The sequence below is a fragment of the Tachysurus fulvidraco genome, chromosome 2, assembly GCF_022655615.1.
Source record: "Tachysurus fulvidraco isolate hzauxx_2018 chromosome 2, HZAU_PFXX_2.0, whole genome shotgun sequence".
In the NCBI taxonomy this organism is placed as follows: domain Eukaryota; kingdom Metazoa; phylum Chordata; class Actinopteri; order Siluriformes; family Bagridae; genus Tachysurus; species Tachysurus fulvidraco.
In genome coordinates, this window is record NC_062519.1 from 26678291 (window position 1) to 26696384 (window position 18094).

The 18094-nt window shown below is 37.2% G+C and overlaps 1 protein-coding gene across 2 annotated transcripts in view; it reads right to left on the minus strand.

Annotated features, from left to right (window-relative positions):
• ncanb (neurocan b) overlaps positions 1–18094 on the minus strand; it is a 93575-nt gene that overhangs the window by 19009 nt on the left and 56472 nt on the right. Inside the window, exons 9-10 of one of the 2 annotated variants that reach the window (XM_047810437.1) lie at positions 15558–15671; positions 200–313 (exon numbers count right to left, since the gene is read on the minus strand). In XM_047810437.1, the coding sequence (XP_047666393.1) occupies positions 200–313; positions 15558–15671 (228 nt within the window). Of the gene's footprint in view, positions 1–199; positions 314–15557; positions 15675–18094 lie in introns of both variants that reach the window. The other variant, XM_047810436.1, reaches the window with a different exon arrangement.

Consider the following 18094-nt stretch of genomic DNA (forward strand, 5'->3'; position numbering starts at 1 on the left):
TTTTTATTGCTGTTATAAAATAGAATTGAATGCATTTTATACTAAGAGAATAACAACTACTGATGTGTGTCAAGAATTGCAATCACTTAGCAACAGAATTGTAGACAAGGATTTTCTACACAGTAAATATCAGCTATGGACAGTCTCCATGTGTGTTTTCTTGTGTCTTTGAGTGGGAGTGAGTGCACTATTCAATTACCTTTTTCACACGTGGCTCCTCCATAGCTGGGTAAACACAGGCATACAAAAGAGTTGATCTCATCAATGCAGGTGCCTCCATTCTGACATGGATTTGACTGACATTCATCGATATCTGACAAAAACAAAGAAATCAAACCTTCAGGTAAACGTACTGGATAAAAGACTCTTATAAGTGAATGTGAGTGTACAGGCACATAATTTCTTGCCTTCCAGATGCCTTTTACCGAACAAACTGTTTACGAATAAAGCGATTTATTCGGAATTACTTTAATAAATGGACCTGCAGGCCTAAAGATAAAGGTCTACAATATCTGTGTGCAAAGAAGAAGTCAATCACTTAAATGCAGGAACATTTTTCAGATCCTTCATTAATTCATTAAGTCATGATTGTGGTCCATGATTGCCTAGAACACTTTATATAAGCATTGCATTATCAAGGCTTATTGTTTTGCTCAAGCTGTAATTGCCATCGAAATTGACATTTTAAGTTTTGCTTTTCAGGCTGTTCATTTAGTGTCTGCAACAATGGCATAAACCTGGTGCCTATAATATGTTACTGATTTCATATGATAACAAATGAGTGCCTTATAACAGCAAACTATGACCTCAGGCTTTCTCTCATTTACACTTAATCATGTCAATAAGTGGTACATCAACTAAGCAGTAACGAGTGATATCAAAAGCATTTAGATTCAACAATTAGACATCGATTAAGATTTCTGAGAATACGTAGGACATAAGATGAATAATATTTATCTCTCTCTTATCTCTATATTTATAGGTCTATACATATATTGACCATACTGTACTTCTTGGGTAATCTGCAAACTTTTACCCAAAACAATTTCTTTAGATAAATATCTAATCCCATCCCTAATCATCAGTGTACAAAGGAAAACCTTTTATACTTCTTGGTGTTTACAAATTAATGTTAACCTTGATTTAATTTATTTTTCTTTATTTGATAAGTAAATGGCCACATAATGTCATAATTAGAATCAGCATAAAATTAAATGCAATTTACTCATACACACATTAAAATGCATTTTTTCCTTGTGAATATCAGGTGAATGTCCCCTCAATGTAGCTGTGAATGGATTTATTTTAATAAATATTTTAAATTAAATATAAACCCCACAACTATGCCCGGGAAAAAACTGAGAGGTAGTAAATGTAATATACCATAATAAATCATTATGGTATATGATGTGAGCTCCAGTGTAATAATCCATTTTAGAGACAGGACTTTCTTAATCCTGCTCATGCAGTTTTTTTGTACATGCCTGTATTTTTTTTAAACAGATTTCATTCCATTTTTATAAAACGATGAATTAAATCAATTAAAATCATCACGACTTGGAGCAGGCGGTTTTTAAGGAGGATGCATAAACATGGCCTTTATTTGTCTTGAATGCTCACTCATGTCCACATAAAAGGCTCCTGCTTGCACAAATCTTTTGCACAGGATTTCATAGGACCTTATTCCTTAGGGCCTGATATACAACACTATTGAAAACTAATGTCCTGTAAGCCTTTCTGGCAAGATTAAAAATAAATGTCTTTATACATTCATTTAGGATGGTAGCTATTCATTTTGAATAGTGTACTCATATTCAATTATGTGAAGGTAAAGCTAAAAAAGGAAAAAAAAATGTAACAGTGTTTGGAAATTTGGTACCCTTTAAAAGATAAAAACATGCCTACCCACACACCCCAAAAGTTCAAATGGTCTGCTTGCCAATAACTGTACTTTTCTTGCTGATTTTAGACCGTAGGGAAAAATCAATTTCAGCACAGCTCGTATGTGGGAGCCATTAGCCTACACATCTGAAGCTATATCTCATGGGCTGTGAGGTAAAGCCAAAGGTGAAAACCCAGTGGATCATCTGTTTTTTTTTGCCTGGAGACTGAATTTTCCCTGCTTGTCCAATGAACTTCATATAGTTAAGAGAAATGTGCAAGGATGAAAGCTGTACTCTCTCATAATGGCACGCTGCAGCAGCAGGAGATAGCTGAGAGTCAAAGAAGCAGCTAATTTAATGCAGTGCAGGTGTAACATGTCTAGACAGACAATCCATTGGATCATGGACAAGGAATTATGCAGCCAATCTACAGTATGTGTGTTCTCTATTTAATCAGAGAACACCATGCAGTGAAAAAAAGTGCATCTTTCATTTCTCCACTGCACCATAACACATCCACATACGAGTTATAAGTTCATAATCACATACTCGATTCTTAATACAACACAAGACTGCTGAAACACGTTATTCAGTTTTAATAGGTTCTTCTAACATGTGGCAAGTTAGGGTTCTGCAGCATCACAGCAAATAGAAAGTAAAGATGACGCCTTTATTTGTCACATATTCATTAAAGCACAGTGAAATGCTTTTTATCTCATATCTCAGCCTGTTAAGTTGGAATCAGAACACAGGGTCAGCAATGATACAGAGCCCTGGGAACAGAGAGGGTTAAGAGCCTTGCTCAAGGGTCCTAAAGTGGCAGCTTGGTAGTCCTAAGGGCTCAAACGTCTGACCTTCTTATTAGCAACCCTGATGATTATAGTAACCCAAACCTGTTTAACCACCATTACATCTCATGAAACTCAACCATATTGTGGCATTCTGTTATTTTCATTGTATTTGAGATCTTAGAAATACAGTACAACTAGGATGCACGATTTTACCAGCATTTTACCTAATTGTCAGAGTATTTTCTTTATTAAACATTTGCATAATATGGCTTGTATTTTTTTCTTCATATTTTCCAATGCCAAAACAATGTTACACCAATTTCTGACATCAGCAGTAAGCACTACAAGATCCTGACTGTGTTGAAAATGCAAAATAAAAATAATTGTGTTTATATCAATGTTTTCCTCTTGCTAGGCAGTCAAGATTTCTGTTAGAATATGTTAATAGTTTCACCTACTGTAGACAACAACAAGGTTACATGTTTTCTTCAATATGCTATATTTCAGCTCTGATTCCGATTTCTGTTCACTGTTCTACATGACACTAAGATGCTTATTTATCTGAAAATAAATATTTTTATATGAACTATTCTGCATAAATCATGTGTCCAGGAATGACATGGAACACTGAAGATTTTAAGAAGATTTTAATGAAGATTTTAACGATCCTGGAAAACCACGATACAACCATAAGATCAAATGGTAAGTAACATACTGTAGGACATTAAAAATAGAATATTTCAAAGCCTTAAATTCTCTCTGAATGTGTGTGCCATGAGATTAATCTGAGCGATGCAGCACAACCCACGTTATAACATTCTATTTCATAATTAGCTTGCAGTAGCATTTTCTACAAAAAGTCTTATATGCAAGAGCTTTAAAAATCTTCTCAGAATTAAATGGCGCAAGAAAAAATGCATGAACATTTCTATTGTATAAAGGAGTAGGCTAGTTATGTAAACATCACAAACACTCCAACTTTACCAACGAAAATAACAGTGCAGCTTGGAGTAAGGCCCTTGTCACAGTGGACTTGGTAGAGAATTGAAAACATTTTAAACAGTCTTAATAGTGGAATATGATATATAAAAAAACTTAAATGTCTCACTATGCACACCTGTGGAAATGTACATCTCTATCTACCATCCTTCAGACCTCATGATTCTCATCTTTACCCACTTGTTTACCACAATTATGTGGTCATGCAAAAAGCACCAACACTGTCACCACGTTGCTGATGGCATTGCTGCTGTGTGGATGACATTCCATCAGGATGAATTAGCTTGTGGGAACATGGCAACCTGCCTGGTGCCTCGTATAACAACAACAATCTTCCAGAATGTTGACATAAACAAAGAACTGATGACAGATTTTGAAGACAGTAGACATGTTGTCTATTACTTTATTGGCAGGTATTGAGGAAATAGCTCTTACAAACTCACCTATCTTATTTTAGATTCTCTACCTTCCTTGAGATAACGAAGCAATTGTGTGCATCAATTTTTCAAAACCTATCCTCCAAAAGCACTCACATTTCTATAAACCCACTGTAGCAAGCCCATTCGCTGACAGTTCCATGGTTTGGTATGGCAGCTACACCATATCAGACTGCAAAGCCCTGCAGAGGGTAATGAAATCAGCCCTTCACATCATTGGGTCACTGCCTCCACTCAGCTCCGACATCTATAAGAAATGCCGTAAGAGGAAGGAGAGCGGTATCATCAGTGACCCTGTGCACCCAAGACCAGACCTCTTCTCATTGCTGCCATTCGGCAAATAATAATAGAGTTTTTGGTCAAGTACCAATCAGAAAAAGGACAGTTTCAACCCCAAACATTCGGAGATCTAAATCTGCCTCGGATTAATTATTTGCTCTAATATGTCAATTAGCACGGTTTCATATTTCATTATTAAGTGTATTAAGTCTATATCATTATTAAGCATATTAAGTGTGTGTACTACTTTCTCTCTTAGTATGGCTTATCCTTTAAAACCTTTTTCTTTGTGATGTGGCACACACAGTTCAGGTTAAATAAATACACTATACAGTTCGGTAAGTTCTTTATTTTGTGTTTGTTTTACTTTTGAAGCAGTCACATGAAAGGTGCCCATTACATGGTGACTGCTAGCCATATGGAGCATCCAAAGTAAGGAGAAATCAATAAATGTTTGTGTATTAATGTGAATGTTTGTCTTACCGATTCAAGGAAAGGCCTAAAAGGGAGTAGCCTGCGAACAGGAAGCCAGTTTTATAGCATCCTGAAGGGGAGGAGTCACCAGGTCAAGCATGCAAGGATTAAAAATGTCTTGTACTGTACAGTAGATATTTTGGTGATTTGTTAAAGGATAATGCCTTTGATTACAGGTAGACTTTATTTTGGTGCGACTTGTAAAGTGATAAGATCCGTGAATTGTAAAATATAGTGTTGCTAACAAATGGAGTGTTATGATTGGTCCGTTTGCAACATTTCCTATGTTCTCTTATAATCCTGGTCCCCTCCCTTCATATTCACAGAGTGAGAGAGGGGTGGTTGTTGGAACAGTAGCTAACTATTTATTTATTCCCTTTTGTGTTTTGTTAAGGGTTGAGTTGTACTTTGAATAGTTTATTTATTTATTTATTTATTTTTTGGTTAAATTTTGATTTTCAATATAGATTTTGATTTGGCTTCTTTCATACCTGTTTGAAAATGGTGGCTCACGTAAATAAAAAGAGTTTTTCTTGGATTTTTCCAGAGTCTTGCCATTTCTTTTGCCCCCAGTTAGCCACTGAACTGACCATCTTACCACAGTCTTGTTTTATATCCTTTTTTTTTTACCTTTACAGTTGTTTAATAGTTATCAGTGTCTCTTGTAATATAATATCCTGAAAGAGTGGATTTCATTTCAGTACAAGTCTGTGAAATTAAAGCGAGCTTTGTCTTTTGAGTTTGAGGAAAACAATCTATGATTACTAAATAAACAGACAGAGTAATTACCAAAACTGCTGAGGATGCACAGCCCCTCACTTATGCAACACCTCCAGCATCACTACAAGCTGTTCCAAATAAGGGTCTTCTGGAAAAACAAGCTGAGTATGACATGAAGCATTGTGCAATATAAAGGGAGAAGCACTTCTGGCTGAATATTTAGAAAAACAAGTGTCCTTTACATTAGCTGCAATAGCAACAGCTGCAGACAAATGGTGGCCATGATTGGGCTGAAAACATCTGTAGGCACTGCACAAGAGAAATATGTAAAAGCAGCCCTGGCTATTGAACTACATCCCAGAGAGCAACAGCTTATCATCAACTTTCCGAGCAGGGACACATTTCTCAGTGCCTCATGCAGGTCTTGGGGCCTGAAGTTGGGTCTTTCATTTCACGGTCTTCAGATTTATCCTTTCGATTTCACTGGCTGCCAAGGCATTTGTAAACAAGTAGCCATATAAAATGTAAACAGCCCCCATCTCTACTAAATGAGACCTCAAACGCAATCAACAATTTCAGTGACATTTCTCCACGCAGGATTTCTTCTGGGTTTAGTGTCCACTCGGTGGGTTCTAATAAAATGCTAAAACTTTGTGAGGCAAAAATAATAGATCGATATGATCACAAAAAAAAAAAAGAAAATAAATCCTTTGAAAGAACACAGAAAGCTCCGTGGGATTACATTCTATCAGCCAGTGCTGCTGGGTTCAAATGCTGATGATTAAAAATGTAAACGCTCCTGACAGAGGCAGGCAGAGCTCACTTGCTATGCAGTGGCTGTCTGCAGTCTTCTCTTGGCTGTCAGCCTTGTCCTACCATCAGTGAAAGCTATCAAAGAGCGTCTCTTCTTGTCCTTCTTATAACACAAGCAACAGTATTGACCACATGGCCTAATGCTGATGTGGGGTGCACTGATTCACCAAAGGTCTTATCAGGCCATAAAAAAAAAAGAAAAGAGTGGGACAGCAGAAAAAAATAAAAATCTTTTCATCTGGACATTTATATTCTATTCCAAACATTTTATAAGTGCCCTTAGAACATGTTCTGATTGCTCAAACATTTTCTATAGACTTTGGATTTTTAGAACTGCATTTGTAAAGCTGCACACACAGTTTGTGCTCATAAAGAGTCAAACAGAATGCTGTAAACATACTAATAAATCGGAAAGATTTGTCAGCAGTGATGGTGTTATGGGAATGCTCTAAATCCTGACACAGTATTTCTATTATTTAGCATTTATTATTTTGCTTTTGAAGGACAAATTGATCTCTCTGAGGATGGCTCGTGTGTCCCGTTGATGCTGATTGCTTTCAGTGTAATTGCTTTGGCAAGCTGAGAATAGGTTTTTCAATGAAATTGGCTATGAATTTTAGCTAGAATCAAAAGTGTCAGAGGGAGGAAGGGATGTGTGAGAGAGGCGACAAGTGCTCAGCGGTGATAGGTCTCATGTTGCGTCTTGCTAAGATGAAATTCTTTGTAAATGTTACTATGCAATTAGTGTTCCTCAGTAAACAAGGCACTAAGAATAACTATCGCTTCCGAGTAAAAACAAATCATAAAAAATTCATAAACAAATCGATTCTGCACAAGCCTTCCTGCCGCCGCCTTGTTCTGAGATCCTTTTTCCTCTTTTATATCACCTGTATGCTTACGCTGAGATAACAGTGCAGAAAGGACACTAGGGAACTAGAAGTCAATGCTTCTTGTGACTTGATTAATTAAAGGCCTTAGAAATGCCAGCAATAGAAATCTCACATCACACTGGACGGAAAAAGGGCAAGCCTGAAGATGAGGATTAAAAGCAGAAGTGTCCTGCTAGTCTCAAAGATCTGCACTCCTGTGATAGACAAAACATCCACAATCCATTATATTACTTTTATATTGCTTAACAAAACTTCCGAAATATTTTCGGTAAAGACTGATACTCTTGAATCAAACAGGTTTAATCACTACTTTGATCAGTTACTTACAGAGCTTTATAAAGTGTCATTTCTAGACTGGATTACTGCAACGCACTGCTGGCAGGTCTACAGTACCTATGAATGCAATCCGTCCTCTGCAAATGATCCAAAATGCAGCTGCCCGGCTTGTTTTCAACCTGCCAAAGTTCTCACACACCACCCCGCTGCTGCGATCCCTCCACTGGCTTCTGGTACAGTAGCTGCACGCATCAGATTCAAAACACTGATGCTGGCCTACAAAGCCAAAAACAGACCAGCTCCCTCTCACCCCAAAAGCCCTCATCACTCCTCGCATTGCACCACACACCCTCAGATCTACCAGCACTGCTCGACTGGTTCCACCATCACTCAGGGTAAGAGGCAAGTATACTACAAGACTCTTCTCTGTTCTGGCACCAAGGTGGTGGAATGAACTTCCCCTAGAGGTCCGGACAGCTGAGTCACTGGCTATCTTCAAGCGGCGGTTGAAGACCTACTTATTCAGGAAACACTTCAACTAGCACTTCTTTCCCTATCTTTTGCATTTAAAAAAACAAACAAAAAAAAACCTTTGACACTTTTTCATTGTAACTTTGAGCAAATGTTTTAAATTCATGGTATCTTAAGTATGTAACCTAGTGAACCAGTATTAATGTATTCAATGGTAGAGATTTAAGCACTTACACTATGTACGTCGCTCTGGATAAGGGCGTCTGCCAAGTGCTGTAAATGTAAATGTAAATAATTGCAAACGTTTAAAGAGTGCCTAACAAGAGGCCTTAAGTTGTAATGTACTGCAATGACAACTATTCACACCTACTCCATTTGGTCGAGGCTGATTGTATTTACTGAAATTGGGCTGATTTTAGAAATAGGTTATGTATCTGTAGTGAGGAAATACTGTAATACTAAAATTGCACATATCAGCATTAAGACCTCAAACATAAATACACACTTAAATGTTGTGAGAATTCTAACAGTCCCTTGAGTTTGTGCTCATGTGGCAGTTTGCCAAAAACATACTGTAGGAATGTCTAAGTTACATGAGATTTTGACCATTTTCCTGATCCTTCTTCTGATTTATTCTTCTTATCTGCTCAAGCATGGAGCAATACTAAGTCTTTTTTTAACTTGTGACAACTTGTAACCACAGTTTGTATGCAAATTTGAGTTAAAATAGCCTAAAAAAACTATTGTATGTCATTCGAAGCCTTATAAAAATGCACAAATATAACACTATTAATTACATCATAGCAGCACCCAGAAACACTTAAACATGGATAAGAGGAAAAATGATTTCGTAAAGATGTAAAACCACCCAAAACACTAGCACAACCCCAGGATTTTAAATTAGGAATTCAGGAATTCTTGCAGTTGAAGCAGTGGTCATGCTGGTGCATTGCCCTTCATATGAGAGGCTGAAGGCAAGTGCTGGACAGGTTCCAAGAAATCATTGGCTTCACTCAGAGAGAGCAGCTCTGGAGGTTAGAGCCAGCCATGGTTGTGGTTTTAAACCAGACAGGCACAGGATGCTGTTGACATGGCTAGTGCAACAACTCAGGGAGCATTTCAGAGCCTAATGAGCAGACGTGTCACAACTTCTCAAACTGTTGCTTCTCTGATCTGACAGGCCCTCTGTTCTCTGCATGGTAGGGTGAGGTCAAGCTTGCTGACTTTCGTTGCTGTCTTCGTTACTGTCTTCAACAGCATGTGCGTGTTTGAGTGTGTAAAAAAAAGGGGGGGTGATGACAGAGACTGATACAAACACAACATGCCATAAGAGATTTGAAGTGATTTAGGAAGCTATGCTGAAACCAAACAAAACAGATATGAAATCACACGGAAAACAACTAAACATTTTCACTCTTGACAACTTATTTTGAATATAGTTCACTCCTGGGTGTAAGGATTCCAGAGTGTCTTGCCATATAGAAGCTAGGCTATTTATCTAGTCTATTGTACTAGAATAATAATTCTTATGGTTATTTCATGAGAAGAATAACATAGCTCAGAAGGCATCACAAGAGCTAATCACAGATTGGGTTAATTCGAGGTGTGCTTAAAATGAGCTATCAGGCGACACTTGTGGGCCTGTAATGTAGAGCAGATAACTGAGGAGTCTGGAGGAGGTACAGCTTCATTGCCCTTTCTACCTCACTAATTATTAACAACGTAATTACATAAAAGCTGTTTTGTGGCAAACCATTTTGTATCAAACCATTTTTTCCCCTTTCTACAGTACCTATTCGATTGTAATTGAAGCAAAATAAAAAAAAAATTACAGAGCCATTATACTCTAGCATACATACATATTTTTTACAATGCAGATTAATGCATTTATTAAACTTAGTAAATTACCTTAATACTTTGTGAAAGAAATGTTGTCATTCTTTCAGTTTTTTTTTATTCACTCACTAAGAGTTTGTAATTTACTGCAGGATGGCACAAACAACAGCGGCATTCGTACGTCAAATAATCATAACACTTTTTTGTTAAGATTATGGAATCCATATTTTCTCCAAGACACTTGTTGGTTAATAAAGACTTCATGGAAACTATGTTTGTCTCCACATACAGTACACTGTGTATGACAAAGATTTTTGTTTCATTTATGGTTCATTTAGCTGCCACAGAGATTATAAAATACAAGCAACATCAGAGCACATGTCTTACATCAGGAATATCTGAGAAACATTGAGAAACCTTTTCCTTATTGCTGTAGGGAACTTGGGAAGTTCTTAACAGTGCTTCTGCATAAAATGCGGTTTCCTTCCACCTTCCAAAAACATGTCAGTAATTGGATCAGCTCTGCTACTTAGCCCTTAGGTGTGAATGTGTGTGCAATGAGCCTTGTGATGGATTGCTGTATGATCCGTGATGTACTATTTCATCTTCATGCCCATGTTTCTTAGGATAGGCTCTGAATCCAAAGAGCAGTATAAAGTACAAAAACTGTTTATTAATACATAAATAAATAAACGAATGACTGAACAATGGCATCAAAGATGATGCAGGGCAAATGATGTGTAGCATCTTTACATTAGCAAGTTTGATCTCATGTATAGGAAACTCCATGGACCAGCATGAGACGCGGCACCGCTTATATAAACCATTGGGCTTTCACACATGAAGAAATGGCAGAAAACTCAATAGTTTGAGTTACACATGTTTCCATCCTATAGCAAACGAGGCTTGTTCTTGCCCTTTAATTTTGGTAATAATTTTGCCACTAAATCTGGAATCAGAAGATTGTGACTGCTATAATGGCAGCAACATTACTCACTTACAGTCGAAGGTATTTTTAGCCCATAGATTACCATACAAACTTATTAATAAAGCAGCCTGCATGCATCATTCAAATGAAATTAGGAGACTGGTGTCTATGCATAGAAGCCAGGGAATGTGGATATGGGAATGGAAATAGCTTCATATTCAGTGCTTCATCTGGAAATATATAAAATGTGGAGTATATTACCTTATGCTGCCTGTCTATAAATTAATTTTGTGAGTTTACCTGAGAGGTATGACAAGTTAGGGGTGGAAGAAATATACCGTACTCTGGTGAAGGCAATGAAATGAATTTTGCCAGAGAAAAAGACCAGAGAGCCACAGGGCTGCTTTCACCTCATCTGTGCCGCATATAGCAATCTCTATTCAACTTCTGTGCAAAATAACAACAAGCCGGCAGGGAAGAGGAGCTGCAAGAAGAAAAGAAAATCGAGTTCTGCAGCAAAAATGAGAAAATGCAGTGAAAGAAGCAGTTGTACCAGCTTAGTAAATGGGCTGGTTTTATATGAGAGATGAGTCATTCTGAAAAGAAACAAGCATTTTCAAGCTAATCCTGTTTCAGCGTTTAATGAAAACAGTTCAGATTAGATTCACATTAATTTTAGACTTAACAAAGAAAAATAGCAAAGAAATTAATAACTTTTGATGAAGTTGGAAATGAAAGAAGTTGGTATTAAAATAGTTCTATCCGCATCAGCAACGGTTTGACTACACCGTATATTACTGTACATTTTACATGTACAGTAATCTATACATTTTAAAATATATGTACATCTGTTGTTGCTAAAAAAATGACAGTAAAAGTTACATTCAGTGTTTTATATCTGAACAGTCATAACAGTCATATAAACTTATTGTTTTGTTTTGTTTTTTAATCTATAAGAAGATACAGATTTTAAAGTCCTTGGGAAGATGCTTGGAAGGATCGACTGTTTGAGAAAAGTTCTAATCCCCCAAAAACTACATAATGAAGCCAGATAATAAATTTGTACTCAAAAGTGCAAAGGCAAAATCTGAATCTGATTATGCTACACACAAATATTTGCCTTTAATTAAACAATCAAATTATGAGAGTGTGTATTAATTTTGTAATTCTCTATGAGATTTGGATTGGGAGAGTGTAAAGGACAAACAGAAATGATAAAGAGAGATAGGGAATGTTAGATGCTAAAGGTGACCTTGCCAACCTTCTCTCAACTACCCCCCAGCCCACCTCCCCTCCCAACTCTATTATTGGCGAATGCAGTTAACTACATGAACAAGACCATCTAATAACATTCCCTGGCTTGTTGCTGACCCAGACCACTGCATAATGACTTTGCATCAGCACCTGCCATTTCCCCTGAAGGCACAGTTAAACTGATGGATAACATCTGCATTTCTTTTTCCATTGTCTCAAAGCACCAATAGGCTTGTGCTGATTTCTTCAGATATTTTTTGGCAGGACAACACAGTAACTCTCAGGTAACTTAATTTGGTTTCCTCTCAGACAACGCTGATTTGTTGACCCAAACTCAATAAATAGTGACTGCAGCTTAACATAGTTTCCTCTGTGAAGTAACAAATGCCATGAGAAGAAGGAGTGTATGTTGGCGTAAATGAGCCATTCTTTAAATTCAGCATATCACTGAGGATTCCTATTCCTGTATATTCCGATTACCTCATGTGTTTCCATCCTGGAATTTTTTACTGTTTTACCGACAGCCTGATCCAGGGGAAACAGGCTCTGTCCCTGTGGACACTGTTTGATTACCTCATAAATATTTCAGCTGCATAGTAGTAAGGTAGTCTATGCATTATGCAGGAATCCTAAACACCTCTTCTCAAATAACCGCTGAGCACAACTTAGCGAAACCTAGGGAAATCCTCTGAGAATAGCATGCCTGGTTTAGTGTATTTTACTGTGAAGAAAGAAAGAAAGAAAGAAAGAAAGAAAGAAAGAAAGAAAGAAAGAAAGAAAGAAAGAGGAATAAGTGGAATCTCTTACCACTCTTGCAGCAATTGTGGTCAAGCATTTGTGCTAATATGCAATTAACCTACTTGCCATTATGAGTAATTAATAATATACAATACATGTACTCACAAAAGAGCACGACCAAAAGTCAAGAAAAGCTAATTATAGATTCCAATTTTTAATAGCAACATTATCTATCTATCTATCTATCTATCTATCTATCTATCTATCTATCTATCTATCTATCTATCTATCTATCTATCTATCTATCTATCTATCTATCTATCTATCTATCTATCTATCTATCTATCTATCTATCTATCTATCTATCTATCTGTGGTCTATGATGGAATATCCTTGGAGGGTCGCATTGAATGACCAACAGTACCCTTAGTGCTGTTCAGTACTAGGATGAAATCAGAAATCAGGAGTCAGTGTGAACATTGGTGCATGACAATACCTAGTCTCATGTGGCCAGAATGTATAGGCAATTTCCGGATGACAAACACATTAAAAGCCATTGACTGAATGACTCGCCCTCACATTCCCCAGACCTTGAGAACCTTTGGAAAGTTATTTATCAGAGCATCCAAAGACACCAAGTAGCACCACAGATGGTCCAGAAATTCCCTGATGCCCTAATCCAGGTCTGGAATTAGATCTCTAGCACATCATTTGCCATCAGGTGTGTATGCCCAGATTTTGTCGGAGTGCATACAGGCAAGTGAGGACTATACACACTACTGACTTATACTGTGAGCTGCCATGATGAAATTCATGCAAGGTGGATCGGCCTGTGATTTAAAAATTTCACTTTGTTTTTCAGTGTGATTTTGAATCCAGCCCTCAATGGGTTGATGATTTTGGCTTCCATTGACTACTGTCATCATTTTTTAAACAAATGTATTGCACAATGTATACAAGTAAAGATTTAGATTTGGAATATTTCATTCATTGAGAAATATATGAGATTTCAGTGTGAAGTAGTTAGCATAATTAATGGCACACATGCAGTTTAATAGATTGAGTGTCCCTTTGGCCTTTATTAGTTAACATAATGTACATATTGATTGTGCAACTGCTGTTTTAAGGGATTGATAATGATAATGAAGCCTTGGTGTCTTTTCACACAATCGAGCACAGCTGTGACCTCTGACCTCAAAGCATGTGCACAATTACACATTTACACAGATTTTTGCTTCTTTTATACTGTGATGTTATGGATTTGCTGAGCTGGAGCTGCTTCAATAATATGCTGTAAGTCATTCAGAATATTCTCACTTTGGTGCAAACTGCAAAAATTGCAGGAATTTGTACAAATGAACAGATAAAATGACAACTGTATCAGGTCTTAGGACAAGTTTAGTAGTTATTTCTAATCATGTTATGAAATGACAAAGAAGGTTCCTCCTTCTTCTATTCTATACTTCTATTCTATTTCCCTGATCCTCTTTGCCAGAACATAAATGATAGCAAAATTGACATTTTTTCTCTTTCATTGCTCATTCATATCACTAGTTGTACTGTGCATAATTCAAAAGCATCAATCATATTATTCGTTGTATTTACTTAATCTTCTGTCAAAATGCAATATCTCTAAACATCGTGTAATATTTCAGTACATAACCATGCATGAACCTGTTAGAAATAATCTAATGTCAAACATCATAAAGTGAACTTTACCAAAGAAAAATATCGTTCTATTTTTAGATATCCGTTTCGGTATTATACCCAGTCTGTATTATCACTGACCAGCTTTAGTCTCCTGTTTAATTCTTCCATCAGCTTTCTAACTCAGAAAGTAATGTATATCTTACGGGGGCATGTGGTAGCCTAGTGGTTAAGGTGTTGGGCTACTAATTGGAAGGTTGTGAGTTCAATCCCAGTCCACCCAACTACCATTGTTGGGCCCCTGAGCAAGGCCCTTGACCCTCAATTGCTCAGTGAGATAAAATGAGATAATGTAAGTCGCATGTCGATATGTTAAGAATTAGGTTGGGAATAGTCAGTTTAAAACTAATGTTCTGTAGCATTCACGCTGCACATTAAACGTATGGGTGGTGTAAGTATAAATAAAAAGAACGAACGAAAAAATAAATTGATGTTAAGAATCAATATATGATCTTTAACTTGTGCATGGTGAACATTTGGTTTACAATGAGTTTATATCCATGAACTGACAAGAGACTTAAGACCATTTGATCAGATGAGAGTTGATTAATACCATGCCATAGTTCTCTCTAATGACAGCTAGGGGATTACCAAAGAAGATCAATCTATATATCTTATGGGTGTGTAGGTTGCATCACCCTTTCTACACTCTGAACAGCTGTCCATAGTCACAGAGAGACAGCAGTGTTGTATAATGACAGTGTAGTCACTTTGGGGCTTATACGCTTCATCAAGCCAAAAGAGGATAAAGTTAGTGAAGTGAAATGTAAAAGTAAATTTGTTCATTCTCACAGATTCATGTACTACTTGGCGCCTCACTTTATTTGCCACACACTGGTTTTGTCGTTATAATCAATCTCCTGTGATCTACATTATTCACTAAAGGTAGCACTGGCTGCATTGTCTACATTGGTATAATTTGTGTAATTACCAGCATCAGCAGTATCATCAAACATCTCCAGATAGCAGACAACACCAGACAACCTTCCTTCAGAGTTTGTTTTTATTTCACTCAACCCTTGACCTTGAGTTGTGATCTTTGCACTCATTTGTTCGCTCACCAATCTCACAGCTCTCTCCGTAGTATCCCAGAGGGCAGAGGCAGCTGTACCCTTCTCCTTCTCTCAAGCAGCTCCCCCCATGCAGACATGGGTTCGTCTGGCAAGGCTCCTCCTCTTCTGAAGAGAGAACACAAAGGACAAAAAACATTACAAAGAAAATAATGTGAAGAAATTGCTGAATTGCTTAAATGCTGAATTAGTTTACGTAAATAACTAAACAATCCTTGCATAAAATCACTGCTTAGTTTAGACACATAATCTGCTTTGTGCAGATGCTTTTCTCAAGTACAGATTTTTTTTTTATTTATATTTGGTTAAAAGATGTATCTGGGAGAGTAGGTGTAGATGATTTTGAGCACACTCACTATAACCAAATATATGACTCTCACTCATTAAAGGTGAGTCATTTGATTTGTTGTGTTGTTGAGAATATAAGTCCCTCCGGCTAAACAATAAGAGGCATGTGTGAAAATACTATGACACTCACATGCTAAAACAGGGGTGTCCTATCTTATCTGGAATCTAATGTAATCTAGTGTGGGTTTAGGTTTCATTACAAACAATCTGCTGTGATGCCTGAGTTTACTGACAGAGAGAGCAACTGAATAAACATGCATTCAAAACGGCCCTTTCTGGATAAGTTCATACAGTACATCCCTGTTCTAAAATGTGGCTATCTACCTAATAGGGGTGTAACATAATGACACTGTAAGTGTCTGTTTATTGCTCCAATAAGCATGTTGTCTTTAATTTAGACACAAAGTGGGTATGATCTACTATATCATGTGGCAGCTGGCTTCCATAAAAAAACAGCAACAATAAAAACAAACAAACAAACAAACAAACAAAAACACTAAGACATCGACACTAAGTTTTGGCATTTTACCAGTGTTTCATATTCAATATCAATAAGCATGATCATGGGTATAAACAGCAGGACTAAGATCTAGCCTTACAGGAGAGAAATAGCAGGTCCATACATGTTTTCTCTATCTGGCATTACTCAGAATGGCAGAGGGGAGTCCAGGCACATGACTTTCAGCATGGTGACAGATCGGCATGAATTTGTTGTCGGCACCCTGCTTATCATGATGGATGCTCCCTGGGGAAGGACAATGTGATCCAGCTCTTCCCACTTCACTGATGTGCTCGACTCTCATAAATTATCCACTCATCGCCTTGTGGTGCCACACACCGCTGTCTGCTTTTATGCTGCAATTTTGAAGTATTCGCATGTGGTGTAACTGTGAAATGGCTCCTATATGCGTTATATAGGGTCAGCGAATAATGAGAAATATAACAAATTAATTGCCATAATTATGATCACAATAGGAGGAAACATTACATGGACAATGGCCCAGTGGATGTCTCGCACACTCTCTCTTGGCTTGTTCTGGAAAATTGATTAAGTGCTGTTGCGTAATCCATTTGTAGCCCAGACTGCATCACACACTGCGTAGCCTACATTATAATTTCGGGCTCATATAATAATATATAGCCAGGAGGATAAATCCCAGCATAAACCAGAAAGAACAGAATGTGGCATCTTGCCACAAGCTAAGACATTCAGACTGACTTCTGTTTTGCTCTTTTTGAAATCGATAAGCTATGAATCTATGAAAAACAAGCAAAACGGCATTTTGTTATCAAGCAGATGGATTTGGTAACTGACTGTGCAGAAATGGACTGGGTGCACGGGGGAGTCTAATGAGGACAGGAACGAGGTCAAACATCAACGTGTTCAGACTAAACATATGAACCTAATGTATAAATCTTACACAGTACACTCCAATTTGGTGAGCAGGACTAGCATGCAATTTTGTTGGTGTAAAATATCAGTTAAAAAAATGCTTCACCATCCGCATTATTAGACTCACAGCCGTGTCAATATTTAGCATAACTGCAAGATTGTGAGTATGTGATATCTTTAATACAACAGTTAAAAAAATAAGAAATGAAAAGTGATTAAGCAACATTTCAGACACAATATAGCCAAACATTCTGCTTATTTTTGCTCTGCTAGTTGAAAACTGGGGGTCCTTTTCATCTGCATCTGATGAGCTTTCAGATTTTAAGTCAAAAGTTACATCAAGAAATATATCATTTGTCATGTCCAATGATATCACTAACACTATTGCAGTAATCATTTTTAAATTAGGAAGCGGAATTTTATTGGGTAAACACAGACAAGCAGAGTAATATAAACACACCTCCCAGTGTGCTTAAAAATAAATATCATCACTCATGGACTGCTGTGCAAGCATTCAAATTAGTGGACCAGAACTAACTGTTGATAGTTGTTGAAGATGTGCATTTCAAGTACATAGATGATGGACTTATTCAAGCGAAAAATTGAAGTGTAGAATGTTGGACGGTTGCAGTTTTGCTTACTCTTCAAATAGCCAACAACACTCTGGTGGAAAAGACATCTAACCAATGGCTCAAAGGCTTCAGTCCATGGTGTATGATTTTTTTGTTCAACATTTAAAAAAATCACTGTATTCTTCTTAAGCTAGTGGCATCACATTACATCTGTT